Raw genomic sequence first — 20,468 nt, forward strand, 5'->3', positions numbered from 1 at the left:
AATCACTTGGTACTTGCGAACCGTGCCTCATGGGCAAGATGACTAAAACGCCGTTCTCCGGAATTATGAAGCGAGCAACTGAATTGTTGGAGATCATACATACTGATGTTTGTGGTCCAATGAATGTTGAGGCTCGCGGCGGGTATCGTTATTTTCTCACCTTCACAGATGATTTGAGCAGATATGGGTATATCTACTTAATGAAACACAAGTCTGAAACATTTGAAAAGTTCAAAGAATTTCAGAGTGAAGTGGAAAATCATCGTAACAAGAAAATAAAGTTTCTACGATCTGATCGTGGAGGAGAATATTTGAGTTACGAGTTTGGTCTACACTTGAAACAATGCGGAATAGTTTCGCAACTCACGCCACCCGGAACACCACAATGAAATGGTGTGTCCGAACGTCGTAATCGTACTTTACTAGATATGGTGCGATCTATGATGTCTCTTACTGATTTACCGCTATCGTTTTGGGGTTATGCTTTAGAGACGGCCGCATTCACGTTAAATAGGGCACCATCAAAATCCGTTGAGACAACACCTTATGAACTGTGGTTTGGCAAGAAACCAAAGTTGTCGTTTCTTAAAGTTTGGGGCTGCGATGCTTATGTAAAGAAACTTCAACTAGATAAGCTCGAACCCAAATCGGAGAAATGTGTCTTCATAGGATACCGGAAAGAGACTATTGGGTACACCTTCTATCACAGATCTGAGGGCAAGATTTCCGTTGCTAAAATCAGATCCTTTCTAGAGAAGGAGTTTCTCTCGAAAGAAGTGAGTGGGAGGAAAGTAGAACTTGATGAGATAACTGTATCTACTCCCTTGTTGGAAAGTAGTTCATCACAAGAACCGGTTCCTGTGACAACTACACCAACTAGTGAGGAAGCTGATGATATTGATCATGAAACTTCAGATCAAGTTTCTACTGAACCTCGTAGGTCTGCCAGAGTAAGATCCGCACCAGAGTGGTACGGTAATCCTATTCTGGAAGTCATGTTACTTGACCATGATGAACCTACGAACTATGAGGAAGCGATGATGAGCCCAGATTCCGCAAAATGTCTAGAGGCCATGAAATCTGAGATGGGATCCATGTACGAAAACAAAGTATGGACTTTGGTTGACTTGCCCGATGATCGGCAAGCCATTGAGAATAAATGGATCTTTAAGAAGAAGACTAACGCTGATGGTAATATAACTGTCTATAAAGCTCGACTTGTTGCGAAAGGTTTTCGACAAGTTCAAGGGGTTGACTACGATGAGACTTTCTCACCCGTAGCGATGCTTAAGTCTGTCCGAATCATGTTAGCTATTGCTGCATTTCATGATTATGAAATTTGGCAAATGGATGTCAAAACTGCATTCTTGAATGGATTTCTGGAAGAAGAGTTGTATATGATGCAACCAGAAGGTTTTGTTGATCCAAAAGGTGCTAACAAAGTGTGCAAGCTCCAGCGATCCATTTATGGACTGGTGCAAGCATCTCGGAGTTGGAATAAACGTTTTGATAGTGTGACCAAAGCATATGGTTTTATACAGACTTTTGGAGAAGCCTGTATTTACAAGAAAGTGAGTGGGAGCTCTGTAGCATTTCTGATTTTATATGTAGATGACATATTATTAATTGGAAATGATATAGAATTTCTGGATAGCATAAAGGGATACTTGAATAAAAGTTTTTCAATGAAAGACCTCGGTGAAGTTGCTTACATATTGGGCATCAAGATCTATAGAGATAGATCAAGACGCTTAATAGGACTTTCACAAAACACATACCTTGACAAAATTTTGAAAAAGTTCAAAATGGATCAGGCAAAGAAAGGTTTCTTGCGCTACAAGGAGTGAAGTTGAGTCAAACTCAATGCCCGACCACAGCAGAAGATAGAGAGAAAATGAAAGATGTTCCCTATGCTTCAGCCATAGGCTCTATCATGTATGCAATGCTGTGTACTAGACCTGACGTATGCTTAGCAATAAGCTTGGCAGGAAGGTACCAAAGTAATCCAGGAGTGGATCACTGGACAGCGGTCAAGAACATCCTGAAATACCTGAAAAGGACTAAGGATATGTTTCTCGTATATGGAGGTGACAAAGAGCTAGTCGTAAATGGTTACGTTGATGCAAGCTTTGACACTGATCCGGACGATTCTAAATCGCAAACCGGATACATGTTTTTATTAAACGGTGGAGCTGTAAGTTGGTGCAGTTCTAAACAAAGCGTCGTGACGGGATCTACATGTGAAGCGGAGTACATAGCTGCTTCTGAAGCAGCAAATGAAGGAGTCTGGATGAAGGAGTTCATTACCGATCTAGGTGTCATACCTAGTGCATCGGGACCAATGAAGATCTTCTGTGACAATACTGGTGCAATTGCTTTGGCAAAGGAATCCAGATTTCACAAGAGGACCAAGCACATCAAGAGACGCTTCAATTCCATTCGGGACCAAGTCCAAGTGGGAGACATAGAGCTTTGCAAAATACATACGGATCTGAATGTTGCAGACCCGTTGACCAAGCCTCTCTCACGAGCAAAACATGATCAACACCAAGACTCCATGGGTGTTAGAATCATTACTATGTAATCTAGATTATTGACTCTAGTGCAAGTGGGAGACTGAAGGAAATATGCCCTAGAGGCAATAATAAAGTTATTATTTATTTCCTCATATCATGATAAATGTTTATTATTCATGCTAGAATTGTATTAACCGGAAACATGATACATGTGTGAATACATAGACAAACATATAGTCACTAGTATGCCTCTACTTGACTAGCTAATTAATCAAAGATGATTATGTTTCCTAACCATAGACATGTGTTGTCATTTGATTAATGGGATCACATCATTAGAAGAATGATGTGATTGACATGACCCATTCCGTTAGCCTAGCACTTGATCGTTTAGTATACTGCTATTGCTTTCTTCATGACTTATACATGTTCCTGTAACTATGAGAAATATGCAACTCCCGTTTACCGGAGGAACACTTTGGGTACTACCAAACGTCACAACGTAACTGGGTGATTATAAAGGAGTACTACAGGTGTCTCCGAAGGTACATGTTGAGTTGGCGTATTTTGAGATTAGGTTTTGTCACTCCGATTGTCGGAGAGGTATCTCTGGGCCCGCTCGGTAATGCACATCATTATAAGCCTTGCAAGCAATGTGACCAAGAGTTGGTTACGGGATGATGCATTACGGAACGAGTAAAGAGACTTGCCGGTAACGAGATTGAACTAGGTATTGGATACCGACGATCAAATCTCGGGCAAGTAACATACCGATGACAAAGGGAACAACGTATATTGTTATGCGGTTTGACCGATAAAGATCTTCGTAGAATATGTAGGAACCAATATGGGCATCCAGGTCCCGCTATTGGTTATTGACCGAGAATGGTTCTAGGTCATGTCTACATAGTTCTCGAACCCGTAGGGTCCGCACGCTTAACGTTACGATGACAGTTTTATTATGAGTTTATAAGTTTTGATGTACCGAAGTTTGTTCGAAGTCCCGGATGTGATCACGGACATGACGAGGAGTCTCGAAATGGTCGAGACATAAAGATTGATATATTGGAAGCCTATGTTTGGACATCGGAAAGGTTCCGGGTGAAATCGGGATTTTACCGGAACACCGGGGGGTTACCGGAACCCTCCCGGGGGTTAATGGGCCTTAGTGGGCCATGAGGGAGAAGAGGAGGGCCGGCCAGGGCAGGCCGCGCGCCCCCTCCCCCCTAGTCCGAATAGGACAAGGAAGGGGGGGGGGGGCGGTGCCCCCCTTTCCTCTTTCCCCTCCCTCCTTTCCTTCTCCACCAAGGCAAGAGGGGGGAGTCCTACTCCCGGTGGGAGTAGGACTCCTCCAGGCGCACCCCAAAGGGGCCGGCCACACCTCCCCTCCCTCCTTTATATACGGGGGCAGGGGGACACCCCATAACACACAAGTTGATCTACGGATTGTTCCTTAGCCGTGTGCGGTGCCCCCCTCCACCATATTCCACCTCGGTCATATCGTCGTGGAGTTTAAGCGAAGCCCTGCGCCGGTAGAGCATCATCATCGTCACCACGCCGTCGTGCTGACGGAACTCATCCCCGAAGCTTTGCTGGATCGGAGCCCGGGGATCGTCATCGAGCTGAACGTGTGCTGAACTCGGAGGTGCCATACGTTCGGTGCTTGGATCGATCGGATCGTGAAGACGTACGACTACATCAACTGCGTTGTCATAACGCTTTCGCTTACGGTCTATGAGGGTACGTGGACGAACACTCTCCCCGCTCGTTGCTATGCCATCACCATGATCTTGCGTGTACGTAGGAATTTTTTTGAAATTACTACGTTCCCCAACAAAAATTTCATTTTACGAGGTCATGTACTAAAGGAGCACGCGGGGCAACTTTTGTGTCATCATTGAATTTCAATAGACATTTTTTTTGTTAACTTAGCTACTCCAGCTACATGTATTTCGATACAGAGGGAGTAGTGTGTAGTGCCAAAAACATTCTTATATTATGGGACGGAGTGAGTACATAACGAATTTTCACTAGACATTTCATTTTTAGGTTAACTGCATAACGAATGGATGAACTGGTGAAAAAAAAACACATCGAAAAAAAAACTGGCTAAAATCTCCCCAAAGCCCTAGCCCCCCCCAACCAGCCGCCGTGCCGTTCCGTTCCTTGTCGTCGCCGCCGACGACCCCCCCCCCCCCCCCCCGTCCCCACCCCCCAAACTCCCCTGCCGTCCCGCCCCGCCGCGTCGCCGCCGCCACCTCCGTCCCGCCCTCCCTCCTCGGGGCATCGCGCGGCGCGCTCCTGCCGTCCCCACCCCGTCCGCGGTGTCTGCCCGCCGAGCCTCGAGGTCGTCTCCGTCCGGCGACCCTCCTGCTCAAATCCCACGCCCGGATGCGCGCCGCCTAGATCCCCATGCTCCCGTGGCGACGCAAATGCGTCGCCGAGTGCCGCAGGCACGCCCGGGCCCTGCCCGCGGCGCAACCGTCCCCATCCCCTCGCCGCCGCCGCCGCCGCTTCTCCGTGCTCGCCGCCTGGGCGCACCAGCCGGACGACGACGCCACCTCGAGCGGCGAGGAGAGGCCCAGCTGCGCTCCCCCCGGCGAGGTTTCCTGGAGAAGGGGCTGCGCTCCCGGCGAGATTACCCGGAGGAGGAGCTCTGCTCCGAGCCTGAGCTCTGCCGGCGTCGTCAGGACGCTCCAGCGCCTGGAGAGGAAGCCCGCCATCGCGTTCGCCTACTTCAAGGACACCGAGAGCATCGGCTTCCGCCATGACCTTGCCACCTACGCGGAGATCATCCGCGTAGTGTCACATAAGGGCCAGGGGAGGATTCTGTTTTCCTTGTTCAGTGAGATCCTCTCGCCGGCCGATGGCGGTGGCGGCGGCCCTGAGATCGTGCCGCTCATGGATCAGCTCAGAAGTACGTGCACTACTTCGTATGCTCTCTTGTTTGCGACTGACTGCTTGATCACAACATGCACCACTTGTCGCAGTGCACAGGACACGGTAGGGCTGTTTGGTGATCTCTGTAGGCTTGGAATCGTCCCGGCAGTTTGGACTTGCAACATACTTCTCAAATTTGCAGCTGAGAGCGGTGACTCGGAGATTGTTGTATCAGCTTATGATCAAATCAAGGAATTTGGATTGACCTTGGATGCTCACGCGTTGGTCCTTATCACTAGGTCTTTCTTTCGAGAAAAGAAGGCAGACAAAGCATTCCAAATGTGGGTTGAGATGATTGAAATGGGGGTGAAACCAGATGTAATTGCATATTCATCATTTATAACTGGTCTGTGTGATTGCGGAAAGGTTGATTTGGCTTATGCGATTCTGCAAGAGATCAACAGGGAGGGGATTCAAGTTGAGGACATGGCTTATAACATGGTAATGGATGGGCTATGCAAGGAAATGAGACTGCAGGAGGCTGAAATGCTCTTGGAGAACAAGACCAGACAAGGGTTCACACCAGATATATATGGTTATAGCTATCTCATTCGGAGTTATGGCAAAGCGGGCAACCTACTCAAGGTGTTGGACCATTATCAAGCCATGGTATCCCATGGTTTCGAAACAAACTGCCACATTGCGAGTTATCTTCTACAATGCTTTATGAAGTTAGGCATGACATCTCAAGTTACAGAGCATTTCCAGAAACTCAGAGATTCGGGACTCCATCTAGATGGCGTTCTGTATAACATTGCTATGGATGCTTATTGCAAGGATGGGAACATGGATGAGGCGGTTAAGCTACTGAGAGAAATGAAGGCTGAGGGTCTGACACCTGACAGAATTCACTATACATGCGTGATCAAGGGTTATTGCTTGAAGGGAGATGTACCAAATGCACGTCAAGCATTTGAAGTGATGCTGAAGGCCAATGTAAAGCCAGACGTTGTTACATATAACATATTGGCCAGTGGATTTTGCAAGAATGGTCTTGTTACGGAGGTGTTTGACCTTCTAGACCATATGGCGGATCGAGGGTTAGAGCCTAATTCACTCACTTATGGTATAATAATTGATGGGTTTTGCAGAAGTGGCAACCTTAGTGAAGCAGAGGTGTTATTTAATATAGTAGAAGAGAAAGGAATCGAACGCATCGAAGTATTGTACAGTTCAATGGTTTGTGGCTATTTGCATTCAGGCTGGACTGATCATGCTTACATGCTTTTTCTTAGGGTTGCTAAGCAAGGAAAATTTGTGGATCGTTTCTCATGTTCAAAGTTGACGAATGACCTTTGTAGGGATGGAAATGCCCAGGGAGCTTCAACAGTTTGCAGCATGATGTTAGAAAATAATGTTATTCCTGATGTAATTTCATATACCAAACTCATATCAGCCTATTGTCAGACAGGAGATATGCACAATGCTCGCTTATGGTTCTATGATATGGTTCAGCGAGGACTTTCTGCTGATGTTATTGTATACACTATACTAATGAATGGTTACTGCAAGGTTGGCCAGATGGAAGCAGCTTGCAAATTGTTTGATCAGATGACAAGTTTAGGTATTAAGCCTGACGTAATTGCATATACCATGCTACTGGATGGTCACCTAAAAGAGTACCTGCAGCGGTGCTGGGAGGGCGTTAGTAAGGAGAGAAGGGTCTATGTTCTTGGAACAAAGCAGAACAGGTTGCTCAGCTCTATGAAAAAAATGGAAATCGAACCTGATGTACCCTTTTACACCGTATTGATAGATGGGTACTGCAAAGCCGGTGATTTTGAGAAAGCCCGGGGAGAATTTGATGAGGTGTTGCAGAAAGGGCTGACTCCTGATCAATATGTATACACAGCTCTTATAAGTGGATATTGCAGCCAGGGCGAAATAGAGAAGGCACAAGATCTTTTTGAAGAAATGGTAGACAGGGGAATGAAACCAGGTGTACTGGCCTTTTCTGTATTAAATCAGAAAACCTTGAGGGAAAGGCAGTATAAGTGACATGTATGATTTCGCTGCAGTTATATCCACTGAAATCTCGCCAGCGAGGTAATATATTTTACAAGTCATGAATTTACTGGAAGCCTGGAAAATATGATTATGACATCCATTCATGTGCTTAGTGCTTAATGTTTTGAGGTGTAATGCTCTTACATGCAGTATGTTTATATACGCTTTGCAGACATCTTCTTTATACACGCTTTGTTGTGTGCCATCTTCTTTAACTCATTGCTATTACCAGTGTAAAGTTGATTATGAATTAGCTTCAACTGATGCAATTATGCTCTTCCTGCCAGGTTTGGGATGCGACTGCATCAGAACCCAAGTTACTTGTCTATCTGAAGTCTTACAGGAACACAGTACCTGTCCCAAGGCACTGGTCTCAAAAGAGGAAATTCTTGCAGGTTTGTTATACATGTACCATGAATAATCTTGTTATGCATAATTTCATAACGAGTACTTGGATGCACCTCTGAGAAATAAACTGCACAATCAGAAAATAGTGTTGTTAGTAGTGGAGTTGGTAGTCAGATGCAAACAGATCACTAGTTTCTTTGAACTCCACTTGTAAAAGTGCTGGAGCATCTCCCTCAATTAATATCTGTCATCTAACTAATACTGCATGCTTCCATGTATTGTTACAGAACTTTGTTTTTCCCATGGGCCTGCATCTAAATGCACGTTGTATCTAAATGCGCCTCATTTTGTATTAAAAGTAACTCACTTGTAAAATAGAGCACCATGATTACAACAACCAGATACAAGCCGACCAAAAACAGACAGAAAACCAAACAAGATCAAAAAAGGTACGCAGAGCAGGAAAGAGAAACAAAACACAAGGGCCAAGGGCAGACCATGCCAGGCCGAAATTCACTTAATGCCGAGCACACTTGGGTTTTGTCCTTGCATCATTGAAAAGTGTAAGCCCATAACCGCAACTGTTTGGGCCGGCATGCATAAGCTAGTGAACTCATTACAAAGTGTCATGGCAGTGCCTGGGTGGGTGTTATTCGAAGGGGGGGGGGGGGGACATAAAGTCGATAAGGTTTTTCCCTCCCTCTTGTACAGATATATAATTCTTGCAGGGATGCTGCAACTTCTTGGGAGCAAGGTCTTGGTGGTACTGTACTTGAGTGATTGCTGTAGTATGAATGCTGAAGCGTTTGATGTAGTTGATTCATGCTAGGCATTCCCTTGAAAGACATTTAGGTCCATCTAGGATCTTGATCCTTGTCCTCCTTTGCTTGCGTATACAAGTATATCATTTGCCCAGGCCTTTGCAACTTTTTTATATCTTCAAAACATGAAATTACGCTTTGCTTCATATTATCTATATCTTGTCGAATAGATTTTACATCACCATGTTATTTCTTTCAGGGCAAGCAAGGTATCCGAAAACAACCATTCCAACTTCCTGACTTCATTGCTGCAAGTGGAATAGAAAAAATAAGACAGGTATCTTAATATCTTGGTCCTTTGTAGCAATGCTATGGACATTGTATCTCCCTTGTCAACTTGGTAACTTTGGGAGTTTTGTTTTATTGTCACTTTAATTTTTATTCCACAAATGGGCAAAGTGGACAAATTGTAAGTAGCTTTCCAAATGCATTTTCAGTCGAGAAAGAGGATAGCAAAAAGTAGAAGCAGAAGCAGCGGGAGCGTATGCATCCAAAAATGGGCAAGATGGATACAGATTATCAGGTCAGTTAATTCTTGTTGAGGCCAATCTGAGTTGCACATAGAAGCACATGCCATATATATTTGTGTTTTCTCCATAATGGGCAAGATGTATACAGAGCACTATTTATTTTCCAGCTGATTTTACTTAGGTGTTGAATAACACATGCCTGCGTTTTCTCCTTGTGCTATACTTCTCTACATGCATATCTGGTTTGCCAGGTGTTTTATTACCTGCCACTTAGGCAGTAATACTGATGATGTACACGTGTGAAAATATCATAGCTGATAAGTACGATGTGTTTCTTCCATATATGTTCAAATTTTAGACATGAGTTAACTTCTGAATGTGCAGGAAAGCAAGCCTCACTGTAATTTTGTTGTGTGCAGGTTTTACATGACGCCTTCTTCAAATATCAAACAAAACCAAAATTGACTAGTCATGGTGATCTTTACTACGAAGGGAAAGAGTTTGAGGTACTTCTTTTGCTTCGCTCTCTTCTTAATGTCAGAAACAGAGATAATTGATAATTGTTTGGAACATCCATATATGTCTGTGTTCTCAAGCCTGGCTCACCAAGCATAATACATGTATGAACTCAACAGGTCAAACTTAGGGAAATGAAGCCAGGTATGCTGTCCTGAGAACTTAAAGAAGCTCTTGGTATGCCAGAAGGTGCACCTCCTCCAACCTCCATGGCTTATAAACATGCAGGTATTGTTCTTTTTAAGAAGAAAAAAACTCCAGGCAGCTGGCCTTCTAGTTGACTGATCTCTTGTTATTGGCCAGCTATCAACTGACATCAAATAATTTTGGCTGAGATATGGTCCTCCTCCCTCTTATCCTTCACTGAAGATCCCTGGTCTGAATGCCCCAGTTCCTCCTGGTGCTACTTTTGGTTACTGGCCCGGGGGATGGGGAAAGCCTCCTGTGGATGAGGTAATTTACAACAAATATGCTTTTCATGGGCTCGGCTCTAGTTAAATGTGGCTTCTGTAATGAAAATAAATTTCTTTTCTGATCTATTTATTTGTTTTGGCTAACAGTATGGACCTCTACGGAGATGTTTTTGGTATCCTACAGCTGGATGAACCTAATTATGATGTATGTTTGATTGCCTAATTTTCCTTGAAATTGAACTACAGCCCTACCAGTCAGCTGACTGTTGTGTTGCATTGTATTCCAGGAGGAATCTGTTGACCGCTGCAAGCATTGGGGAGACTTGGAGGAGGAAGATGAAGAGGAGGAAGAATAGGAGGAGGAAGAGGAAGAGGAACTAATGGAAGATGATGACATGGAAGCTGGCATGCAGTCTGTCGACACCATGTCAAGGTTCTATAATAATTATTTGATGACTAGCTTAGGTTCTTCTCTAAGGAACTTGTTATGACGCCTCTGTTAATAGCACTCCCACTGGCGTGGAAACTCCTGAAGTCATTGATCTTTGGAAGCAACAGAGGAAAGAGTCTGAAAGGCCAACAGATAAGCAGTTATACCAGGTAAGGGCTTAGCTTCAGTTTTGTGGTATTTCAGGCCAAGTATTGTTATGGAGCTTTAGTTTGGCTTATTGCAGTTCATAACCAACAATTTGTTCTTTTTCATCTGAAGGTTCTTGAGCAGAAGGAGGAGAAAATCGCACCTTGAACCCTCTATGGGTGAAGCCATACGTATGCAACTCTAATACAACCTAGTCATCTCTACAATATTTTTCCGATGGATTTCTGTTTCAACCATACGGAGAACTCATTTTATATATATCAATAATCTCTGATGGGTTCCTGTTTCAATCATATGGAGAACTCATTTTGCATCTTGCTGTTTTTGCAGGTATGTGGTTGGGGCACAGGATAAAGCTGGGGTTAAAAGGGTGAGCTTTTACATTCCTTGCACCAAGTATACAAGTATTCCCATAGCTTGCATGCTCTGATGATTCATTGACACATGTTTGTGGTTCTCGTTTGCAGGTTGATCTTCTCAAAAATCAGAAAGTCTGAAAAAGTGGATGTCACCATACACCCCGAGGAGTTCGAAGTTATGGACGATGTTCTGGCAGCCAAGTAAGAGCACTTCTCCATCGCGTCTGTCAAGCTTTGCCTGTCAATCCACGAGTTGAAACATTAACACCTTCCCTCTAAAACTATGAAACAGGTACGAAGAAGCCCGGGAGGAGGAGAAGCTACGGAACCAGAAGCAAACACCAACCCAATGGACCTGAACCCTTTTTCCCTCTCCGATTTGCAGAACGCGAGCAAGAGGAAGAGGAAGCACAAGGGCGTGAAATCTTCCAAAAAGGACTAAAAGTTCTACATGGAGCAGCAGCCACCATTTTGTGCAACTGAAGCCACCTGGGCTCAGGCCATGGCCACTGTGCCGTGTTTCCAAACTCACCGAGACCGCCACCGCCTCTGTTTGCTCTGCCATGATTAAGTCCCTGTTTGGAACCTCTCCAGTCCCGAAACTCTGCTCCGCGCGAGGAGCTCGGTTTGAGCCACTCCCTGCAATTGTGCTGCCGCTCCCTCCGCTCCGGGAGCTGCAGTTGTGGAGCGGAGAGGGGATCCGAACAGGGCCTAAATCACATCGACGACGCCAGATGGTGCCAGGTGTGCTTTTGTTTCCCCGCCTTGAAAGTAGAGTTCATCTTAGTTTTGGGCCTGCAGCTAGAGCAGATCCTTTTCGTTTTTGCTGTCCATGCAAGAAGCAGCTGTAGCTAGGGAAGCTTTGGCCAACACCGACAGTGACAACGATGGTGACAAGGGAGCCTCTGGTAGGAGGTGAGTGCTGGAGCCACTCTCTCCCGATGCTGCTGACAAGTGTTGTTTGCCTGTGGTTTTGTTGTAGCTTGTCAGAAGCAGCAAGAATGATCTGCTCTATATATTTTCTTTTCCATCTTAAGCTTTTGACAATGCTATCATATTTGTAATCCCATATGATGACATGGCTGGTTTCATGTTTTGTGTAAATTTGTAACCTGACTGCACGCGTAAAAAAGAAGTGAAAACCACAAATACTTTGTCACTTCTATTACAATATCAGGTAGAAACAAGATAGTACTTGATCTCCCTAAGAGCCTGCACTGCCTAATGCATGCTACCTTGAGATATTCAAACTTTCTCCAGAAATTGGACCAAAACTCCACTTTCCTCCACATTCATTTGTTGCTAATAATGTGCCATCAAACATTGGATTCCGCAAAGGAGATACCGGGATCTTGGCACTTGTTCACCCTCGGCATGAGACCATCTACTACTGTTTGTAGTTGAAGGAAACGTGGAGGACATATCGCATCCTGATCTGGTCCAAGTTGTACACTATGCACTCGTTGTAGTAAAGGACGCCCTGCAATGCATGCCTTATTGTGTTAGAGAGAGAACAGCAAGAAGGCGCAAAGCACACAAACAGGAAACCAACAGGCAGAAAAGCCTGAAAAACTACACAGGGCTGAGTTGGACAGCACATACGTTATCGCGGGACGCCTTCTTAGGTTTCCCGAGCGGAACAACCCGTCATCGGTGATCTTCGATTCCGCCATGTCTGGTGCCGTCTTCCCAACCCCCTTCGTGCCGTTTTGCAATGATAAGTATTTACTCTTTGTGTTGTTTACAACAACTACTACTGCTGCCAACGCCATAACAAAACAACATAATTCAAGAGAATGATAGGTTCAGGGTTACTTTTGAATCAGTAAGTGGATGTAGGGCTTTTATCAAAAGGGCTTGCGTCACCAACCGACCTTAGTTTACCCTCGGGCAGGTTATTAGCATTTATATCACCATCTAGTAGCTCGTTCATCTCGCCTAGCGCAACCTGAGATGATAAGTTACAGCAAACAACTCAACATGACACCATAAATAAATGGAGAAAAACACGCTTGAGCGGAGACCACGACACTTCATGTAAAGGTGTGTGGTGAACAATTGATAGCTTGGTAAAACAGACCTCGCATAGAAGCAGCACTCCAGATCTAGATGCTTGTGAAGGATAGCAGTAGTTTGCACTCTTGGAGAACATGTCAGCAAAGTAAACCCCTTTCCCAAACATGTAGCCGGTGCTAGGCGCTTCAGGAGGAGCGATTCGCAAACCTGGGAGAAAGATTAGCGTTAACTAATATACTAGCATTGACCTATCTAGTCAGATCTGACATAATTTGATGTTTACAGTATATATAGTACCCCGAGAAAATATCCCGGTCCAGTTTGTCAACCGAGAGCCATGCCATAGAAGCATCCTGTTTCCTGCGTTGATGAACTGCGAGATCACTTTCACAGTTAGTCATTTGACAATGTCATTGCAGTAAGTACTGCAGGTTTTTTTGGGCGCCACATAGCTGATTAGGAAGATCCACTTACCTTCTGAAATCGCTCTGTTTCGCCCTGCCTTGTCACCTTAAATATCTGCTCTATGTCGACCGTATAACCCGAATGTCTCTTGGCATGTGTGTTTGTTAAATATGTTTTTATCTGGACAGCAGGAATGTCCATACAAGGTAAAAGTCATGAACATCGTGTAAGTGAAGAAGTGTGGAACATAACTCATTCAACCATGCCAAATCAGTTCTTGGTCATAAAAAATTTGACATCTTTTTAACGAAGAAAATAAATGGTATTCCCGTAATGAAGTTGTTATAAAGGCCTAGATGTTTTTGGTAGAAATATTACCATGGAGTATTCTTCGGAATCAACTTCCAGAGGTGTAAAGTCACAATGAAGCTGCTTGTATCGAGCATACAAAGGATCGTCCTAGATGGCAAAATGAAACGAACTTATAAATCCAGAGTGTTCATGTGTGCACACCATATTTCTTTACCAATGTCTTACCCGATCGCTTTGATCGTCTTCCAGAAGCCTGGTTGCAATCTCAATCTCACCAAGGGCTTCAACCTTCGAAAGAGCAAAACAAGTGGTGATATTAGATATGAAGCTGGTACTAGTACACGAAATTCCGAATTATGAATATGAGTGTTCTCGAAAAAATGAACGAATATTAAGTTACAATTCATTTCAAACTTTGATAAGAATGGCAGAAGAACCAATGTTCCGAATGTCTTCAGAAGAACCAATGTTCTAAATTATCCTTGAGAATTGTCATTATCTCTTAATGCATACAAGATTTCATAACAGATCAAAGCTAAAATAAAGCAAAAGATAGTGGCCTATTACCATTTCCAGCTTAGCTTTCAGTTTCTCAGGAGTATCAATGATAAATTTACCTGCCAGATAAATTTTGTTAGAAGCAGGGCCGTACCAGGGAAAATGGAGGCCCAATGCAAAGTCAGAAATTGGGCCCTCGGCATAGCAAGTGACGACGAGGAAAACAATATCTAATTGTTATTATTGTTACTATTTATATATCATGTTGGTACATAGTACAATCTTCTGAATAACATCTTGTCGCAAAAGTGATACTAGAAAATCTCCTACCAAGTTTATCTTTATGACCCTTTTGGATAGACGCCCTCTTAGGACCCTTCTCTACCAAATTATCAATTGCTTTAGAATGCCATCCCAATTTCGAGGATCAAATATATCAGGTTGCAAAAAACATCAACATTAGTAGGTACTTCATCACAATGATTTGCTTCATCCAGGTTATTATTCTCAACATGTACCTCATCCATGTTACTATCAACATTAATCTCTTTTCCCTGAGTTTCAGTATGGATAGAGTCATTGTCATGTACATCATCAGTATTAGCATCTACACTAATTTTTAGAAGAAACGTTTGGTTCTTTAACAAAAAACCTATCAAGACCACCTTTTAGAGATTCATCGAGTATCTTTTATTTTCTGACGTTTTTCATATCCTGACCGGCACTTTCTAATTCTAGAGGACATTGCAGAAAGTAAACTAAGTGACAGATAAGGAACTAAAAACTGAACTTGTGGTCAAAGAGGAATGAAACAACATTGTCTTCGATTGATGTGAGAAGCAGATCAGGGGGAGGAGATGGTTATTGCTTTGGGGACCAAGAACTCGTAGCCTCAGCTGGCCTGCCGAGCGGTCGAATCTCTGTGACGAGCAGGGCCTCCAGGGATCCAAGCTCCACTTGATTCTGACACACTTGGGTCGCAGGCCGGCAAGGCGGCAACCGGAAACGAAGGAAGTTGAGTGAAACACTGATTTGCAGGCCTGCTGATTTGAGAATTGAGAAGAACAAAACACTAACAAAATAAATAGATGGAGATTGAAAGTAGACGTCACCTATTCCACTGCTCATTGCAATAGATAATTTGGCGAAATCGCAAAAAATTAGTAGCTGATGGATTGGGAACGGAACGTTAGCTAGTGAACAACTGGAGATTGATTTACGATCTGTGAAAGAGTAACGGCGGCTGCATTGTGAAGAAGACGAGGATGAAAAGAGAGACGTGCATGAGGAGAGGGCCCAGTAGTTAATTCCTGCAGTTCCACCACCCATTGAATACTCTTGGGAACCCAAGTTGAGGATTAGCTGAGTTAATTCATTGTTGGGCCCCGCCGGCATGCTGCACCATTATCCAACCTGTTTTGCACTATTTTTTGCTAGTTACTAAGAATACTTGTACTAACCACATAGAAATCTGGGGCCCCACTGATTTGGGGGCCCTGTGCAGGCGCACATCCTGCACATGCCCACGGTACGGGCCTGGTTAGAAGATCCTGATCACTGTAGAATGAACCAAGCAGGAAGTTGGAAACTTACGCATCTTTTTGAAACCAAAGTCGTGAGGAATCACGGTGTAGAATTCCCTGAAACCAAGTGGAAGTACATGAATATTCGTTAAGTTTCGACATATTCAAATGTCAGAAAGTACAAGTGTAGCACTGATGGTGGATGCCATTATGCATTCCACAACTATCTCATCATGCTTCACTACACTATTTATCAAACTAAAAAGGAAATTATGACTCACCCAGTCAGTTCTTCCAGCTGTATCGGGTCAGCCTTTGGAAGAGCACTAGAGATCCGCTTCAAAACAGAATAACCCTGTGGAAAGTTTGGAGAAAGATGCGCTTTTACTGCAAGCAAGACTGAATGTGCACCCAATAGATCTTTTAGAGTGCATAGTGTATTTAAGTCATTTACTTTTTTTTACAGGTTTTAAGTCATTTACTTTTTTTTTACAGGTTTCAAGTCATTTACTTGAAAGTATGATAAAATGCAACCTTATGTAAGTTTTTTGGCTAGCTTGGGAGATAATTAGGTCCAAGTTGTTTATGCATATTGTTATTCAACATGTAATCTTTGTGTCCATGCTGAATTGATAATCCCCAACAAAGAAAAGCTCACCTTGAGCACGAAAGTGGGACAGTCGAGAGTTACCCCCCACGTCGTCTCCCTGAGGCGACTCGGGCGGGCACCCCCACCGGCCGCCGCCTGAGCCACCTCCCCAGCCTCCACCCCCCGCCGCCGCCAGCAAACGACGCCGGGCAAAGCCCGCCGGCGGCTGGTGGCGGCGGGATCTGCTCTCTCCTGTGACTCGTATCCATCACCACCCCCACCGCGACGCCCACCTTCACCGGCTTCGAAGTTCGATGGATCTGGCAGCAGGCATCCTCCATGCTGCTGTTGCGGCTTCACTGTTACGGATCTGGCCGTGCCGCACATCATCCGCCCCTCTGCGCCCTCCCCGCGCGGCATCCATTCCCATATGGCTGTCGGCGCCTCGACCCATCAGATTCGGTCGGTGCTTGTCTCCGTTGACCTGCGCCTCCCTTCTCCATGGGCTGCCAACTGCAGTGCGCGTCGGGCACCCGGTGCCGACAATTAACGGGAGGGCGGTGCAGTGCGCGTCAAGCGTCCCGCGCGCGTGCTCTGGTCCTACCTCACCCTCCCCTCATCCGCATCGGGGCCGGCAGATCTGGCCTGGTGCTTCCCTCTGGCCGACTCCCTCCTTCCGCTCCGGCCGGCGAGCCACGGCTGCGGGCTTCCAGCGCCCTGGGGTGGCTGTGGGGGCCTGGCCTCGTGGCTGCCTCGGCGGCGGTTCCACCCGCCGTTCCGCTGGGCTGGGCGCAGCGCCCCCTGCTCCCACGCTCTTGCGCCGGCCTCCGTCGCCTCCCGCCCTCAATCTCGCGCCGTCGACCGCCTGCTGCGCGCTCTCGCATCCCGCCTCGCGCAGATCCATCTGCCGCGTCTCCCGCCTCCACCGCCCCCGCCCTATTCGTTGTCGTCGTGCTCCTTTGCGAGCTTGCCAAACGAAGGTGGCGTCGTGGCTCCTTCTCCTTGGAGCCCTTCATCTCCCAGTCCCTCGGTGGGCTGCCGCTGTCTCATAGCCTTTCCTGCTGGGGGCGCCGCACCGGTGGTCCTCACTGGTGGCTCTCGGCGTCAAGGGTGCCGGCCGGCGTCTCTGCTGGTCGGATTCACCTGGATCTGGGGCCGTCCAGTTTCAGCGCTGCCCCGCGCTATTGGCGGCTGCTCTGCGTCTCGTCGCGTGGAGGGTGTGACCGGGGTTTGGGAGAAATCCATGGTCGGCCAGCTGCTGCTGGCCGAGACAGTGGCGACGCTTCACGTCGTTCCCATCTTGATGGCGTTGTCTTCATCCCCCGGTCTTGTGATGTTTTGGGTGTGCTCTGTGGTGTTCTTTGCTTGGTGATGCCCTTCGACTACGCCGGTGGCACACAGGTGCCGTGGCGTCGTCTCGGCCCGGCATGACCGTTCGAATGTACCCCATGACACAGGTGGTGTCACGGTGTTGTGCAGTCTTGGTTGCCCGGTGCTTTTCGATTGCGTCGACGGTGCAGTGTCATGGTTTAGTCTCGGCTTGCTGCTGCAATACCAGCGCCCGTGGTGCCCTTTGTTGTGTTGTTTTGGGTGTGATCTGTGGAGTTCTATGCTTGGTGATGCCCTTTGCCTACGCCGGTGGCACACAGGTGCCGTGGCGTCGTCTCGGTCCGGCGTGACCGTTTGAATGTACCCCATGACACAGGTGGTGTTGCGGCGTTGTGCAGTCTTGGTTGCGCGGTGCTTTTCGATTGCGTCGATGGTACAGTGTCATGGTTTAGGCTCGGCTCGCCGCTGCAGTTCGATCGCCCATGGTGCCCCTGGTTGTGTTGTGTCCCACCTCGCCATGTGTTGTCTGTGTGTTGTTTTTGCTTTATTTCTCCTCTCTGTGCTCCCTGTACTTCCGGTTCACTTGAACCCTATCTTGTATTAGGTTGCAAAGCCTATAGGCAACAAATGAATACAATTCAGGTGGGGAGGATTTCTTCTCCCCCCGGTGAAAATTCAAAAAAAAAGCTCACCTTACGTATTGTAGATTTGCTTATCTTTCCAAGAGGAAGTTTTTCAGCATTATAACCTAGTTAGTTAATCAAAGATGAATGGATTAGTAAAATCATATGCTTCATGAATAATCAATAGAAATCTACTTTAAAAACAATACTCCTGTATTTGAGTAGATCGTCAGTATTTGCCTCTTTGGCCATGAACTATGTTCAGACCCTTGTTTTAGTATATATTTTTTCATAAAATTAGGCCCCGTAATTTTAACACACACATGCAATATAGGATCTACCAGGCTCACAAAATCCATGTGTACTGCAAATAGGCTAATATTATGATGCTCTAATGCGTTCAAAAAGCAACGTCAATCGGCCAACCTACCGATTTCCATCATTTGCTGCTTCATCATGCTAATATCGCAGATCACGGATATGAAACGTGCAGTTCGAGTCTCAAGCTTCGTCTCCCTTATCTGATCGGCAACGGAGTATTTCTTCTGAGTCTTACCCTGAATTTTTTTTACAAGACCAAAGCGTTAAAACTAGAAAGGTGCAATCACTAGAGAAAACTTGAGGCAAACCTTACCGTTTCGTCGTCACCTTTACCATAGTCCATTTCAAGCCAGGTGTAGTAGTCTGGGCGGCAGCTGAGTTCCTTGCGACAGGACCAATCATTGCCGGTTTTATCCTTAAATTTGAATTCAAATAGATCGACCGCTTGGTCCCGTGGCATGGGGCCGCGCAGCTCGCTCCGACCTCGGTGGCCTACTCTCCCATATCTCCAGTAGACCATCCAGCTTGCACCACCATCAGATTCTACAGTGAACACACATCAGTTAGGTGTTTTATGTAATGCTACTATTAGTGACCACTGACCACTCATAAACTGAGCACATGAACCTTAATTGGGAAAATTCGATGTATGCCGTATGAATGTTTTGAGAAGATATATAGCAGTAAAGTACTAGATGTTTGTGTGTGTGTGTGTGTGTGTCGTGGACTTGCGCCTCAGTCGTAACTAAAAGATCAACACAAATATTGGAGGAAGTATTTCTGAATCGATCGATTGAGAAATATAGCAATTTTCAAGGAAAACAACACACACAAGGAGGTAGTAAATGGCAGGAGGAGAAACAAACCTAAGGCCTGGATGATGAAGAACTTGTTGTTGTTGCCCTCGACGTTGGTCTGGTTCAAGGTGGCGTCGTAGATCTCATTACCCTGTGTGCAACAAAAATAGCATATATGTTACCAATACCCTACGTACGTACGTGTTTCTGCTCTGAACCCAACTAACTAACACTAGTGTGCGTACCAGTTGCAGGACGTGCCAGGACTCCTTCATGTCGTCGGGGATTTGCGGGTCCAGCACCGCCGCGCCCTTCTTCGTCGCCGTCACCATCTTCGCCGCCGCGTCGTCGGCCTTCTTCACATCGTTGCCACCGAGGTCTATAGAAGTAGCAGCGTCCTTCTTCTTCTTGCTCGCTCTCGCCGCGAGCCCCCGCGCCGGCCCGAAGAAGCTCGCGTGGTCATGATGGCGAGGGGGAGGAGGGGGCCTCGGCCGGATGAAGTTGGTGCCGGTGCCGGTGCCGGTGCCGACGCGGGGGCGGCAGCTGAGCGTGGCGCGCATGATGGCATGGAGATGGGCGGCCATCGCTGAGCTCTGCGCAGACCTACGTACGCATCAGAAGTGCAGGGGCCGGCTGGCAGGCAGAATCTGCGGATGGATGCACTTGATCTCATGACGAAAATAGCATGATCGAAATAACAAGCAAGGATCGGGATAATGGAAGTAGATCGATCGGTTTGAAAAGAGATTCTGCTGGTTGCACGCCGGATTCCATCGAGGGCCAAAGTTTCCTTCAGGCCGGCATGGGTGGGGTCCGCCCGCAGAGAAGTTTCTTTGTCCAAGGGTCATTTTGTTTTTTTTTTCAATATATGTAGGCGCAAAAGTGGTTCGGCAATAGACGGCTGAATTTTCTTTTCTCTTTCTTTTTGAATTTTTTGGCTCAAAACATTTCATCCGTGACTAGCTAGAGTGGATTGGCCGCCGCTCGTCCTCACCTCCGCTCAGGGCCTCACCTCCGCTTCCCTCCGTCGCCTCCTCCTCCTCCCCCGTGCGGCGGCGCCGCCCCGC

At 46.1% G+C, this 20,468-nt stretch overlaps 2 protein-coding genes and 1 pseudogene across 2 annotated transcripts; 2 read left to right on the forward strand and 1 right to left on the reverse strand.

Moving 5' to 3' along the window:
• The first annotated feature begins 4,735 nt into the window (after window positions 1-4,735).
• LOC123139364 (uncharacterized) lies at window positions 4,736-5,715 on the forward strand. The gene is made up of 2 exons (XM_044559175.1): window positions 4,736-5,433; window positions 5,507-5,715. The coding sequence occupies exons 1-2, from the start codon at window positions 4,929-4,931 to the stop codon at window positions 5,521-5,523; spliced, it is 522 nt and encodes a 173-aa protein (XP_044415110.1). The 5' UTR covers window positions 4,736-4,928; the 3' UTR covers window positions 5,524-5,715.
• Window positions 5,716-7,745: 2,030 nt separating this feature from the next.
• LOC123139363 (splicing factor 3B subunit 2-like) lies at window positions 7,746-12,079 on the forward strand (annotated as a pseudogene).
• A 187-nt stretch (window positions 12,080-12,266) lies between these two features.
• LOC123139367 (poly [ADP-ribose] polymerase 2-like) lies at window positions 12,267-20,123 on the reverse strand. The gene is made up of 16 exons (XM_044559177.1): window positions 19,647-20,123; window positions 19,471-19,552; window positions 18,918-19,147; window positions 18,714-18,840; window positions 18,353-18,408; window positions 16,024-16,097; window positions 15,813-15,859; window positions 14,289-14,338; window positions 13,947-14,009; window positions 13,788-13,868; window positions 13,479-13,589; window positions 13,302-13,377; window positions 13,069-13,211; window positions 12,863-12,936; window positions 12,591-12,747; window positions 12,267-12,468 (listed from the first exon to the last, which is right to left on the reverse strand). The coding sequence occupies exons 1-15, from the start codon at window positions 19,983-19,985 to the stop codon at window positions 12,714-12,716; spliced, it is 1,587 nt and encodes a 528-aa protein (XP_044415112.1). The 5' UTR covers window positions 19,986-20,123; the 3' UTR covers window positions 12,267-12,468; window positions 12,591-12,713.
• Window positions 20,124-20,468: the final 345 nt, after the last annotated feature.

Source organism: Triticum aestivum, chromosome 6B, assembly GCF_018294505.1.
Source record: "Triticum aestivum cultivar Chinese Spring chromosome 6B, IWGSC CS RefSeq v2.1, whole genome shotgun sequence".
In the NCBI taxonomy this organism is placed as follows: domain Eukaryota; kingdom Viridiplantae; phylum Streptophyta; class Magnoliopsida; order Poales; family Poaceae; genus Triticum; species Triticum aestivum.